Below are 14,617 nucleotides of genomic sequence, written 5' to 3' on the forward strand. Positions count from 1 at the left end.
AATGAATCAATGAATTATACTGTATGTTACAGCATTAAGTGCATACAGTGAATTAATAGTAGAAATTACAGGACATAGAGGGAAATGGATAAACTGCAACGTATCCTCATACAACAGTTCGCATGATATCTACGAAAAGTTATTCCTCATTTTTCGTGCTTTTCCTACGAATGTCCAGCAACACCTGATGCACTCTCCCTCTTTTCAAATTACCTTCCGTCTTCACAGGAAACAACTTAGGTTCAGGCAACAAAACTACTTGGTTAGGTTTAGGAAAAGATTGTGGTTTAAGAACGGAAGTAACGTGACAAATAAATCAACATTGACTTCTGGTTTCACACGGGGTACGAACACCAGTCTCCTGGGCAAAAGTCCGGTGTTTTTTGAACCACCCATCATTCTTGACCTCTTCTCTAAGCGGCGTTTGTTGCTCTTTATACTTCCTGGGCTGCTCCTGTATTGCTCTACAGTTTACAGTTCAGTCTGGACCTCTGTGAAGGTTTCCTGTTGTGAAAGTCTTTCGTGATCTTCAAATATCGCGCAAGTTAAGTAGACTGTCTAGTGCTGAAGTCTATCATTTAATTTTAACTACAGCCTTGCCTGTCCACCGGTTTTTGTCTTAAAGCACATTCTTGAATAACATTAAAAACTAAGTTATACCATTTAAAAGACCACTGCAGTGTAATGGGAGAATCACTAATGAATAAAGCAGCTCTGAAGGAGCTGGAGGTTATCATAATGTATCTAACACACCCACAGTTCAGACAGCAACATCGTGTTAAATCCCCTACATTCTCAGACGGATAAGTCAGATTTCCTGGGAGACCCCAGTCTTTATTAGGTCTGAGGAGACTGTTCAGACTACACATGACTCCTGAGCACATGACAACTGGCAGGAATGTACAGCACCTCCATAGAGAACACATTTCTCTTGATAAAGCAGGATGGAAACACCATTTGGTAATATAAGGATCATTAATGAGAGTTTTGTTTTAAGAACTATTGTGTGTGACATACGTGGAAGTTGGAGATGTGCTCTCGATCCAGGGGCTTGTTGACAGATAGCTCTCCGGAGATCGGGTCGATGATGAACATGCCAGTGGGGGGCTGGTCAGCTCCAGGGCCTGTCACACTGTATCTGAGGGACCGGTTTTTGTCGTGGTCCGACCGGATCTGTGGGTTGAAAGATTCATTAATGAAAGCTGCAAAACAATGCTACAGTTAGCACTAATACTGGATTTTGAGCCTGAAATCATATCCACTGATATTTCTCTTTTAAAGATCCCTTAAATGTGGTAATTTATGTACTGAAAGTTTATGTACGTGGGATGTTTACTCCATCACCAATCAGTATTAGTTTAAAAATATGTTGCTATGTAAGTAAAAGAGTGCATATGAAGAGTGTGCGCATCTGACGTTCTGGCTTGGCTGGGCTGTCTATCCTGTTTGCCATGTAAGCCGAGACCCTCTGTGCCCACAACCCTGGATCCATGCTGAGCAAACAGAGCATTTCCTCATCCTGATATCATCCATTAAAGCCCAGAAACATCCCCTCTAATATGGCCGGATTAAATATAATACATACAAATAGCATGTACAGGACTTAAAACTCGGTTAGGAAGTCAGCTTAACATGCTGAAAAAGGATCTACTTCTTAGCTGTCCCAAGTATTGCTTGTCCTCCGTTAGCCGTCCACCCACACCCGGCCCTGACCAGAGAATGGCTACAAATTAATTTGGCCGTGCGTGTCCTTGAGCCATGATAAAAGGAGTATAATATCTCAATAGGCAACCGAGGAACAATTGCACTGGTGGGCTGGGCATTTCAGATTTCTCTCTGCTTCTAAATAATACCAGGTTACATTAGTACCGACCGCCCCCTGAAACAAAAGATAAATAATACAGCGGAAAAAAAGTGTCCTGACCTTTAGCAAAGTGCTGTAAATATGAAGCATTTTGTTGAAACCGTAAGTCTCATGTCTATGACCCTCTGAGTGGGAGCTTAGGGCAACGGGGAGCTACAAGGTTGTCATATCAAGCAAAAGGCATTTTCTTTCAAGTATTGAGAGTGGTGTGTGTGTGTGTGTGTGTGTGTGTGTGTGTGTGCGTGCGCTTGGGTGAGCTACGTTACCCGGACAAGCTCTTGCGGGAATGGGCCTCGCGAGTTCTCTGGGACATTGATTGGGGGGATGACCCAGTCTCTCTTCATGCGTTTGAGTTGGCTGTCCGTGTTTCTGGATGGAAACGCTATTTCCTTCAAATCCTTGGACATGACTGGAGGGGCAGCAACTTGCTGGACCTGTGAGAAGGAAATGATTTAGTTCAAGAGCTCGGTAGTGATCATATCTTTGTAGAAAAAATATGAGTACATCCATTTTGAGCCATGCTAGCAGCATGGCTCTACAGTATGTAAGGCAATGTTGGTCGGTCGATCGGTCTGCCACAGACTGAAACATCTCAACAACTATTGGATGGATTGTTGTAGGGACATTCAGGGTCCCCAGAGGATGAATCCTATGACTTCAGTGATCTCCCAAATTTCATCAAGCACCAACATGAGGTTCACATTTGTGGTTTCGAGTGGAATGTCTCTACAACTATTGAATGGATTACTATAAAATTACGTATACAAATTTATGTCCCTCTCAGGATGAATCGTTTTCACTTTGATGATTCCTTAAAGGTGCTAATTGCAAAACGGGGAGCATTTATATCGCCTCCGTACGACTCCGTCCTAACATGGCGACAGCTGAGCTGGTGGCTCGCAGCTAATAGGGCTAATAATGAAAACAACGGCAACAGTGCTGACAGAGCACACAGCGTTAACGCAGGGAGGAACTGGATGGTGGGTGCTACGCTTCCGCGACGTCGCCGTTGGTCGGGACGACGTTATCAGCCTTAACCGCCGTATGAGAGCAGGGCAGAGCGGCGGCCGCGAGCTAGCCAGTGGGGCACGCTCACATGCACTTAAAGGCATGTGCACCCGGCTATGTCAACAAATCATGGAGAAGGTAAGATTACAACACACACAGAGGGAGAGACTTCATTCTCTGCTCAGGTAGACATTACTCCTCTATATCTTTACATAACAAATCATTTTTTTGCTGCTATATTAACGCTCTGGATATCGTATAGAAAACCTTTAACGTTTTATCTAGCGCTATAAACAAGTCACAATTTCAATTTGTCCAATACCTGACTAAATTATTGCAAAATGTAATGGCATGACATACATCACATACAGTAACTGCTAGCATTGCTATAGACTTGTTATTATTTTTCCCCTTCGTCAATGCAAAACTCTTAACCCTTAATCCTGATCGTGTAACCATTAAGCTACAAACAACAGCAGCCAATGCCAACCCACATACTGAAGGGATACCTTACTACAAATAATAGTATCGTAGGCTGACTGATGATCCTTCCCTCTTGGTTATACCAAAGGAAATTGATGCGGTGATCAAAGGAAACAGGCTGCCATGTCCTGCAAAACTAATAAGCTCTTCCAAATGTCATTTAATACGCATTCAAAATGTGTGTTCAATCAAACATTTTATGACTGTCTTTGTAGCTTAAAATACCTACAGTACAACATGCGATGATATGCCTTGAAATGCTTTGGTGTGGCTACTGCAGCTGCCGCGCACCGCCGGCGCCGGTTTGCTTTAAATGGCAGACCTCCTCTTATGTCCTGATAAAATGCACCCACACAGACAGACCAGCTTCCATAATGGATCTGCCATCCTCCCTCGGCTGTAATGAATGAGATTTGAAACAAAGGAGGATGGTACCTGCAAGCCAGACACTAAACACACAGATGGCTCAAATTGCCTATGCCGCTCCAGAGACTGAGGAGACTGAAGTAGTGCCAGAGAAAGTTAAAATAACCTTGAACAAAACGAGGCGGGAAGGAAAACAGAAAAACAATATGTAAAATCCGTCAATGTCAATGAATGATAGCTGGAATTTCAATGGAGCTGCCACATCCCTTGAAGTATCTTCCTTACTGTTGCCTGTAATTATTTGGATGTTGATTGGTTGTGAGGTAGTCCAGTCCTCCAAAATACTACAAAGAGTCCTATGCAAACACAGAAATTAATTACCACTTTGTCACCTTATAGCGTGACCCATATCCCACATGTCCCCCCCTTATAACATCTGGGGAGCTGTCGCAGAGTTTCCACTAATCATGTTTGAAATCCGATTATACTGCTTTCACACATTGGAAATGCAGAGGGGCGAGCGGACTGATAGCGAAGGAGCACGCTTCAGAAATATCTATTACCCTATTAAAATGGGCGCGAGTGAGAGCAGTAATTATTTGCAACCTGCGTCTGGAATGATGAATGGCATGGTGGGTTTGCTCAGCCCAACACGCATCTATCTCTGGTGCGTTGGAGGTCCCGAGCCTATCTACACTCTCCGAAACCCCCTCCATCTTCTGACTACTTCAGAGTCCAGGAGAGTGTTCGGCTGAGTGATAACCTGTGTGTGTGTGTGGGAAGAATTAGGCATGTGTGTGTATTTGCCCTTTTAGAGAAATTCTCCCTTTCAGATACTAACACATTTTCTCCTCACGGACAGCAGTGGAGCGGAGGTTGTAATAGAGGTGGAGACGGTGGCCGAGGACACTCTCTCGTTAATGAGGATATTGTTTGGTTGTCATTGATTAAAATGTTTCCCCAAGGCTGCCGCATTCATGGACTAATAAAAAAAATTTAATCGCTGATGTGATTAAGAGATGCGTGATGATTCATGACAATAATTGTGCTGGGGGGGAAGATAACCACTCGTGACCTCATAAACGTGCAAGATACAGGAAAGTCAATCCCTGATTTCATTACGGACAAATCAGGGCAAACCCAACAGCTCTCTGCATATACAGATCAGTGTATGGCTGCTGATGATGCAGCTGATAATCTGTATGAACATGTACAGCCAATGTGCGGTTCGGTCTTTTATTTAAAAACTTTAAAAAAAACTGAAAGTCTCTGTTAACCTGTTTGGGACCAGTATGTATTCGCCTTTGACCAACCGACAACAATGACTAATGGTACCATTAAAATCACATACCTGCAGGAGTCCCTATAGTAAATGAGTGTCAGTGGCTAACGATGGTGTTTTGAAAAGCCACGAAATCATTACCGGCTACAAGTTTAATTCCGGCCCAGCAGACCGCCGCGCCCGCAGCCACTGACAGTAACTACACATAACTGTCGGTATTAACTTTTAATCGGCACCCACATAAAGTACAACACCCCGCCTTTCCTGAGATTATCTGCCCATTCAGGAATGGCCACTTGTGGCCATTTGCTTAAGTGTATTATAGGGATAAAAAAAGACACGCACATTGGTCTTTGTAAAACAAACACGATTATTGTATATGGGGGTGTTCATTAAGACACCACAAGGCTAATGATTTAAGATCTTACAGCAGTCATTATTAACATATGCAAATAAAGGCTCACTTATACCCTATGGGTTGGGTCAGGATAGAGAGCAGCACACAGAGTTGAGAATAGCAGAAGCACCGTTTCAACCGCAGGAACTTTACCCTGGAAATAAGAACCTTTTGAGGAACTCATTGCGTTTTAACCACAGGGACCACGGTGTAAATTAATTTCCAGGGACTTTTTACCCTCCATAAAAGGCCCTGGTCGGGGGGGTAGTACTTTCTGAAAGTACAAGAACTTTTGGGGTGGGGTTTGCAGGGATGTCCTTTGCTGATTATGTAGCCGTAAATGTCACGGTGAGACAAAACCTAGCGTTTTAATGTTCATGTTTTTCAACATGTTTTTTTAGATGAAACGGACCACCACCAGCAGCCCTCATTCCATGTCATGTGACTTTTTCATATGTCTGTGGCCGAATCTTCGCTGGTCTTTAAACCGCTATGGAAACGTAGACAACAGTAGGCTGAAGGAACCTTTTAGTTCCTTGAAAAGTAATCCCGGGACTTAAATTATCTGTTTCGGCCATAACCTGTGACCGGCCAATCAGTCTCAGATATAGCCGATTCTGTGCCGGTCAAATTTACACGCATGCGCCGCACGATGGATCACGTCGCGGGCACATACCATAACTATTGTCACAGCCACAAACACACAGTGTTGCCAAATTGCGGACTTTCTCGCTAGATTTAGCGACTTTTCAAATCCTCCTTGCAACTTTATTTGTAAAAAAAAACGAGTAGTGACAAATTTAGCGACTTATTCAGACCATCAGAGAAAAGGTGAGAAATATATTCATATAGAGTATATTATAATTCATTCTCTTGCATGCTGCTCAGAGTAACTAACAGTCAGTAGGTGTGGGGCAGGCAGGAGGACGCCGCTCGCCGCAGGAGTGTGAGTTAATATAATATAATACACAAACCTTTGAATTCTTTTGAATAGATACGGATTCATAAATAATTTTGTATAAATAAATACATAAATAAATAAATACATAGTTTAGATAAATAGTTGAATCTCTATAAAAGGCCTACATACACAGTATATAATACATTTTCTTCTCTGATATGTAAATACTATTTAGATATCATGTTCATAATTCATGAAAATACAATTGAATTTTCCATTTAAGAGTAAGTTACAAAAATGTTTGTGAATGCTGTTATATGGAGTTGCAGTTATATAAAAAAAAAATTGGAATAAGCAGGTCAGACTTTTATAAAAACATAAATCGGTCAAATTTGCAATCGCTGCATCTGTAGAGAATAGCGTGTGTGTGTGTGTGTGTGTGTGTGTGTGTGTGTGTAGCGTCACTCCTGTTGGTTTAAAGCAGCAGATATTATCTAATTGAGCAGGATCACATAATCCACTGGCATTGCAGTTAAAACCTCTACAACAACACCGCCTTCACCGGAGCTTCTTTTCATTTCCTGGTTACAAGGCAGACAGTGTGCAGTGCTTTTTCTGTGCACTTCCTCTGATCCTCAGCCAACCACAATGTTGACATATGAGCACACGGTCATTCTAACTAATTGCAGATGACTGCGCAACACGTCCAGCGGAACGGTTAGAACGGCGCTCTACAGCTCAGACAGATGCTTCCCGTCTTCCGAAGCGCTGAAAAGAGGTGTGTCCCCCTTTTGGATGATAAGGCAATAACCTCACAATCACAAGGCATGCTCACTGAAATCAATTTTATGAGGAGCTATTTTGCATCTGCTCTTGCTACCCACTGACCGTGTTGAGTATATGTTTGTGCTCCTACTAAATTGACACATTAAGTTTTAATTAGCGAGCATCCATCCAGTCTCTCGGAACACCTGCTACAATTTAGGGAACTAGTCATCTGTGAATGTGCAGTGTGCCTAATAAGCGTAAGTTATTTGGATGCGAGGGCAGAATTGATCATTCCACCTTTTCTACAGCAGTAACATCAGTCAGACAATCAACAAACATGTCGGAAATGTGTGTGGGAGTGATGAAGGGATATTCACCTGCTGGCTGGAGAGTGTCAGCCTGACTTGGGCCGACCATTGCTGCTGAGTGGTGGCGTCACTGGCCTTGATCAGCAGCGGTGACTCAGGGAGCGTAGAGGGCTGAAGCCTCCTGGCAGCATAGACTACTCCGTCAGCCTCTATCCGGAAGTCAGATGGGTTACTGCATTCAAACCGCACCAGACCACCTCGGCCACAGTCCACAAACCTCACTGCAAGAAACGGAGACAGATAGATTTGAGTTATTTTTTTTAAATTAGCCCTGAAGTGAGAGGAAAAAACCTAGAGAAAAAATAGCGATGGAGACAAAGGAGGTGGAAGACAGACAGACAGACAGCCAGACACAGAGGGTCCACAAAGGTTTTCTGATTCTCCTTCTCTCTCATACATTATTCACCTCAAGCTGTGCCCCAAAGGTATTGCTCAAAACAGGTGCAGTGGAGGAGAGAGTTGGAGGGAGAGAAAACTAAAGAAAAAAGGGAAGTATGGCCCCTTAAGGTCTATTAAAGACGAACCTAAAACCCCCCAAAACATTACAGTAAATTAGACTGTCTAAATGCCCCACTGCGTTTGCGAAAATATACACAGCAGCGTGTATAAACACGTTTCTAGAATTCAACTAGATAAGTCTCATTTTATTTCCAGCTAAGGCCATCTCATGCTAGCTTTGTCCCCCATGACATACAGGGATGCCTTCCGCGGATGACTACCGATCCTCAGCTCCCCGAGAGCCAGAAGTAAGTCCGTGTGATGTTTATTTCATCAGCCTGTTTGCGCTGAGAAAAAAAAAAACACAGAAACTCGCGCACGCATACATATATACACGGCAGGCAGGTGGCTCATGGGGGCTCGAGTCCCACCGGTGCCTCAGTGGCAGAGGTACAACACCGGTTCATGTTACAAGTGAGTGACAGTGCAGCACAGCCTACGTAGCTCCTACACAAACACAAACACCTAAGAGCTGCATTGTGTGCTCCTTTTTGTGTGGAGATGTTTCCCTGGCAGGCCCCCCCCTCGTGTTTATAGCACACAAAACGGCATAAAGGAAAAAGATAAAAAATTCCTTCCGGCCACAGAGATCACAACGTTACCATATATCGCTTGTGTGTAGGCTCTGCTGGTGCCGCTTTGAATTATTAAAAGGAGATGTGGAATTACTTAACAAAAGCCTTGGAGGAGGGTGCCTAATCTTCCTTTGTGCTGCTACCTTGGAGACCCACAGATGTCTCCAGAGTACTCGGAGCGCATCGAGTTCCTCTGGGCTCGGGGAAGAGGATGCAGTAGACCAGTTCGGGGGTCCAAAGGAAGTCATAAGTTTAGCCTCCAGGCCTAATTTAATAGCATCACCCAAACACATGCAATCAATTGTCCTAAAGTGCACCACGCCTTACTACTGATAAATCTCTCTGTGATGACGGGTGAATTAAGCACGTTTTTCTTGTTGCTTGTAACCGCAGTCGAGGCAGATGTTTTCACGTCGATACCCGTAGTTCCAGATGTACCTGTTTGTTTTTAGTGAGCAACTAAAGGCAGACTGGCTGAAAGTAACACAGCAGAAGGAAAATATTCCTTCAAAAGTGTGTTTTTTAATGATGGCATGTGTGAGAGGTACAATGCAAATGTAAGATAGAGAGAGAGAGAATGAATCAAAAATAGGAGGTTACATAAGGGAAGTTTGTCGTGCCATGTATTCATCCTAAGTGAAGAATGAAAATGCAACCTTGCTATACTTTATCAAACCCAAAACAGGGAGAACAAATCGTCTGCGAGGACCACGAGCTGCATTCCATTACAGCTCCTGCTAAAAGATTTAAACACTGACGAAACAAGAAAAACAGCATTGCAAACTGCACTTTTTTTTTTTTACCTGAAGAATTGCAATTCCTCTAAATATTGCTCAACAGCCCCACAAGGTGAGATAGCATCGCGGGAGAGCCGGCGGGTTCCAATAATGAAGATAGAAGATGACAAGATCTTTCTTCCATACTGGAATACACTTGATATTGACCATCTCCTTCCTGGCTGCTTTTGTTCAATTACCCTTGACCAATTAGCTTTTTTTTTCTCTTTGAACCTTGCAAAGCTGACATCAGATAGATGACCTTCTCTCTCTGAAGGTTTTGCCTTAAAGCCAGCCGCCTGTAAACTCAAAGCCTTCAGGCAATCACCAGCAGCCCAAGTCAGCAGCTACTCAGACAGAGGGAGAATACAGAGCAAGGGACTGTCAAAATAGCAGTACTCACAATGCAGCACAAGACAGTCCATAGATTTAAGGATTTCACTCCGAGCTGGGAAATGTCTCACTCACACACTATTCTGACTGAGGTGCTGACGCTATCAAGTGTTGCTCAGCAAGTCTAAGTAGTGCTGAAACTATTTGTTGATTAATCTATGGCTGCAACTAACAATTATTTTCATTGTCGATTAATCTGTCGACTATTTTCTCGATTAATCGATTACTTGTTTGATCTATAAAATGTCAGAAAATGGTGGAATATGTTGATCAGTGTTTCCCAAAGCCCAAGATGACATCCTTAAATGTCTTGTTTTTGTCCACAACTCAAAGCTATTCAGTTTACTGTCATAGAGGAGTAAAGAAATCGGAAAATATTCACATTTAAGAAGCTGGATTCAGAGAATTTAGACTTTTTTTTCTTCAAATTTACTCAAATCGATTATCAAAACAGTTGGCGATTAATTGCTGCACGACTATTGACAACTAATCGATTAATCGTTGCAGCTCTAGATTAATCGATAATTAAGCATTTCATGGTTCCACCTTCTCAAATATGAAGATTTTCTGCTTTTCTCTGTTTTATATCATTGTAAATTAATGATATTTGGCTTATAGGCTGTTGATTGGACAATACAACGAATTTAAAAACATCACTTTTGGCTCTGGGAAATTGTGATGGTCATTTTTCAACAATTTTCTGATGTTCTATAGACTAAATTTTACATGAATCGTGAAAATAACCGGCATATTAATTCATAATGCAAATAATCATTATCGCTTATATAAATTAGTTGCCTGCAGGTAAATTAAGATGCCTGCAGGGATGAGTTTGGGCAGCGTTTGCTAATGATTATAAAGGAACGGTCTGATGTTTTTCTCTACTTCTTCTTCTTCTTCTTCGTATTTAGGCGCATTCATCATTTTGTCAGTGAGTAGTAACAGGACACCAGTAATATGACTTCATACAGTAATTTATAGACTACAGATGTCAGTCTGGCTCAGCTAGTTTGATATAAAAACAATAAAAAAAAAAAAAATGCTATTAACTCACTACTTATCAGAACAACCTGGACTGGACGCATTTAAGTGTCTCCTAATCTGAAAATGGGATTTGTTGTCCACTGAAGCTGCAGCCCATGTGCTTCCATTTTCTGTCCTACTGGCTCTTTTGACTATATATTTTGTGTGAACATGTGGAGCAGTGCACTTGACAGCAGCGTCTCCCCCTGTGAGTTATTTTAGTCCGTGCCTCTCGTTGAGCTAAGCTCCAGCCCTTTAACATTGTCTGAAATTTGGCCATCAGGACACCTCTGAGAGGCCCTTCAACAGTCGGCCCCCACGGCAATCGCCACACAAACTCCCAGCAGGCACGGCCATTTCCAATGATAATGAATGAGCATGTCCAGCATGCGTCTATTCATTTATCTGACACACTCTGGTGGCTTAGGAAACCACAGAAATGTGTAGTGTGGCACCGGTAAAAACCCTGGCTGCTGCAACTTATCTATATATCTAGATATATTGGCTCCCCAAGGTGCAGGGCTGCCACGCCCTATCAGACATGTCGTCATGGGCACAGCGATAAAGGCCTTTGGTTTGGACAAAAATGCCGATGCAGCAGAGGGGGGACTGGGGGTTGGGGGTTAAAAAAAAAAGGGTGGGTGGGAGGAGGGGAAAACAGGCCTGTCAGCAGAAAGGCCCGTCCAACTAATGCCCTGCACCGGGGCCCAAAATTACCTCCGACTCAATGATCCTATTCACAGCTTAGATGCCCCCCCCTCGCTGACAAGCAACACAAAAACCCCGGCTAACCTCTCCGTAGTGCCAGAGTGCCTCTCTATTGTCTGCTCCATCACGTGATAACTCTAACTCAGACAGACACAAATAGTTAGAGAGAGATAGGGAGGAGGCAGCGAGAGAGAGAGAGAGAGAGAGATACATTTAATTTGGAGCATGGAATGTGGACTCCGTGACTGAACGGAGGCAAAGAAAATGTTCCACAATCTCAGCTTTTTTATGCCTGCCTGCCAAATGCACTGGCTGCAAGTGAGCGGACTGAGAGTCGCCTCTAATGTGCTGTAAATGTGACAAGACTCAAACCTCTCATGTGAGATCATCCCAATATAACCAATCATTCATTTCTGGAAAGTGAGGTCACTGACAGTTGAGAAATACTCAGCGTAGGTGTTTCATCAGTGGATAAATGCAGACCGAGGCAAATACCCCAGTGGCAACGCCCCCCCCAAACCCCACCAACCCAACCCAACCCTGGCAAATGGTACGACACCGCCTGACAAAATGCATTATTCACAAATGAATGTGACCAGGTTTAGTACAGTGGCCTGCACTGGCGATGAGACAATGCAATATGAAGCAGAGGCTCCAGCTGAATGGTGCTGTGTGAGACATCCATGCCAGCGCCACTGTTTATAAGATCCTGTTAAGCCCCAGTGGAGCTCGCACTCTGGTACCTCAATTCAAACTGCTGTGATATGAAATTCTAATCTGAGTCCAAAATTGGGGAGAACATGCCAAATTAAGGTCAGCGTTCTCCAACAGCGTGCAGACTTTGTGCCCGACCACAAAAAAACACCCTTCACAGCGTATTCTGTAATTGCCCAATTATTGCACAAAACGCTAAAAGCACAATACACTAATGTTTTTTTTATTTATTTTTTTATAAATAAGATCGTTGCTTTTGCTTTGCGTAATTGTGCATGCATATGTTATTCTCTCTAACTGTGCTTTTTTTTTTTCTAATGCTATTATTATGAATGCATATTATACAGCTTCAAGGCTGGTGAGTACACACATGCTATTGTGCAACTTATTATAACCTATTCTTCACAATTATGGCTATTTCCATGTAGACACTTAAATAAGATGATATTTTTTAAGTAAGTCTTACAAATTAAAAATTAATGACTATTTCGTTGCTCTCTGATCTGATGCAATCAATACAAATTTATAAATTATGCACATTTAAATGCCTAATTATAAAAATTACTATCAATTGTGTCAAGAATTAAGTTGATAACCCTGTGGGAGTGATGGCATCATCAACCCCTTTTTACGAAAAATAACCAGCACTGGTAGAGGAGGGATCGTTAAATTACACTACTGAATCAAGACATTTCTAAATATCCATGTATTCAAAAGAAGGTGCGACGCAGAGAGGCGAAAAAAAGATACATTTCTGTTTTGAGAAAAATAGGGTATTCTTCAGAGAAAGTAAACTGTTTGTAGCTGCAGCTTGGATCTGGGGATGATGATACTGCCTTTTGCCAGACTAAGCCCTTGAAGGCGTTTTGCTAATGCACTGCACATCAAACGCGCAGAGCATTCCATGCATTTATAGCCGGGCCTAAAAATATGTAAGGGATTTGCATGAAAAAAACAAAAAAAACATGCAGTGTTTGTACTCCGTTCAGTGTCTCTAGCAATTAAGAAAACTAAAGAGGAATTGCATCAGAGCATATAAACACATTTAACAAGCAGCTGGCTCGTTTTCCTAGCTTGATTGCAGTGACCATTCCCTCAACACTTGGGTTTGTGTAGCTTATGCATATTGTCGGAGGTATGTTTCCATCCTAACACTGCTGCCTCAATTAAAGAATTAAGAGGAGGCCCTCAAAAGACGTATTGATACTACCTTCCCTTATCACACACACCCACATTGGTATACACACTGAGACGTTTAAGTAGCATGGGTGTCTAAGGAGGCGGCTATAGAGTTTGCTCAGATTATTTAAGCTCCCTTGATCTAGAAAACTGGCCCCTAAGTAGAAAGGAAACTATTTTAATGCGTTTTGACATGTTCTTTCTTTTCTTTTTACAGTTGCATTTATATCACATTTGCACATGGTCGTTTGCTCTCCCAGGGTGCAGCAATCATGTTTGACATCCATTGTATTTAAAGGACAATTACAAGGTATGGCAGACTCCCCACCAGGCCAAGAGTCACCTCCATTTCTTTCATAGTGCCGAAGCTTCTCCACCCCCGTTCCTGTTGTGTCTCAGCGATGATTGGCCTTTTAGGAAACTACCATTACCCTCTCTGCTGGCTGTCCCATGCCTACACTTCAGCTACATGCTTAGTAGACACCTGCTGGGCTCTGACTGAGCAGAAAGCTAGCAGGCTGCTGTGATCTCCCTAAACTGACATTCGGTAAGAGCCTCTTATTCCTGTGGCAAAACAAGAGGAAAAAAAAATGCATGATGACAGTTGGGCTCTTTTGAATAAGTAATATTTGGCTTTTTGAAAATTACCAATCTCGATGGGTTAGTAGTGGCGGGGAAGCACGAGGGGGACATCACAATTATTCCCGGGCCTTTGTTGGGCAAATGAAATGATTCTGTGTTTTCCAGCACAATGACAGCCGAGCATTGTGTGGATTACTGTGTCACTGGAGCCAAGAGCTGATAAGGCTAAGCTACATCCTTCTGCAGTTATCAGCGCATAGCTACTGGGATTTTGTTCTGCGAGTTATTGAGAAGAGCGGCTTGATACGTGGGCTTTAGTGGGGTATTAAACTGACCACATTACCAGGATGTCAAACACTCTTACTGCTCTGCGACGCTTACAGGTGTAGCTCATTATGTAAAGCATCACATTAACACGCTGGTAAAAATCTAACTACTAAAATGACTTCAAAGATTGCACAGATAATCTGTCTTCCAGTATGTTTCACCGTTTCTCCCTCGAGTTCAAAGGACAATAATTGATGCTTTGTGAGGAGGGAAACTTATAATTACTGTGATGTGGCTAAGTGTTAGGTAAGTGTGACCATATATACCAAAGTAGTCTCCTGTCTCTAAATCTTTGAAGCCTCTCTGTCTACAACGCCCCGTTGGCTCTCAGATGTAAATTATATGAAATGAGGGTGTTGAACTTCATGACCATAACAGCTCTTCTTTGACCTCCTCCTGTCCTCC

The 14,617-nt window shown here is 42.7% G+C and overlaps 1 protein-coding gene across 1 annotated transcript in view; it reads right to left on the reverse strand.

The window, feature by feature from the left end:
* Positions 1-14,617, reverse strand: part of cdh2 (cadherin 2, type 1, N-cadherin (neuronal)) — a 72,058-nt gene that overhangs the window by 19,411 nt on the left and 38,030 nt on the right. Inside the window, exons 3-5 of the mRNA XM_074651401.1 lie at positions 7,447-7,658; positions 2,131-2,298; positions 1,018-1,173 (exon numbers count right to left, since the gene is read on the reverse strand). Coding sequence (XP_074507502.1) covers positions 1,018-1,173; positions 2,131-2,298; positions 7,447-7,658 — 536 coding nt within the window. The remainder of the gene's footprint in view (positions 1-1,017; positions 1,174-2,130; positions 2,299-7,446; positions 7,659-14,617) is intronic.

This window comes from Sebastes fasciatus, chromosome 11, assembly GCF_043250625.1.
Source record: "Sebastes fasciatus isolate fSebFas1 chromosome 11, fSebFas1.pri, whole genome shotgun sequence".
NCBI lineage: Eukaryota > Metazoa > Chordata > Actinopteri > Perciformes > Sebastidae > Sebastes > Sebastes fasciatus.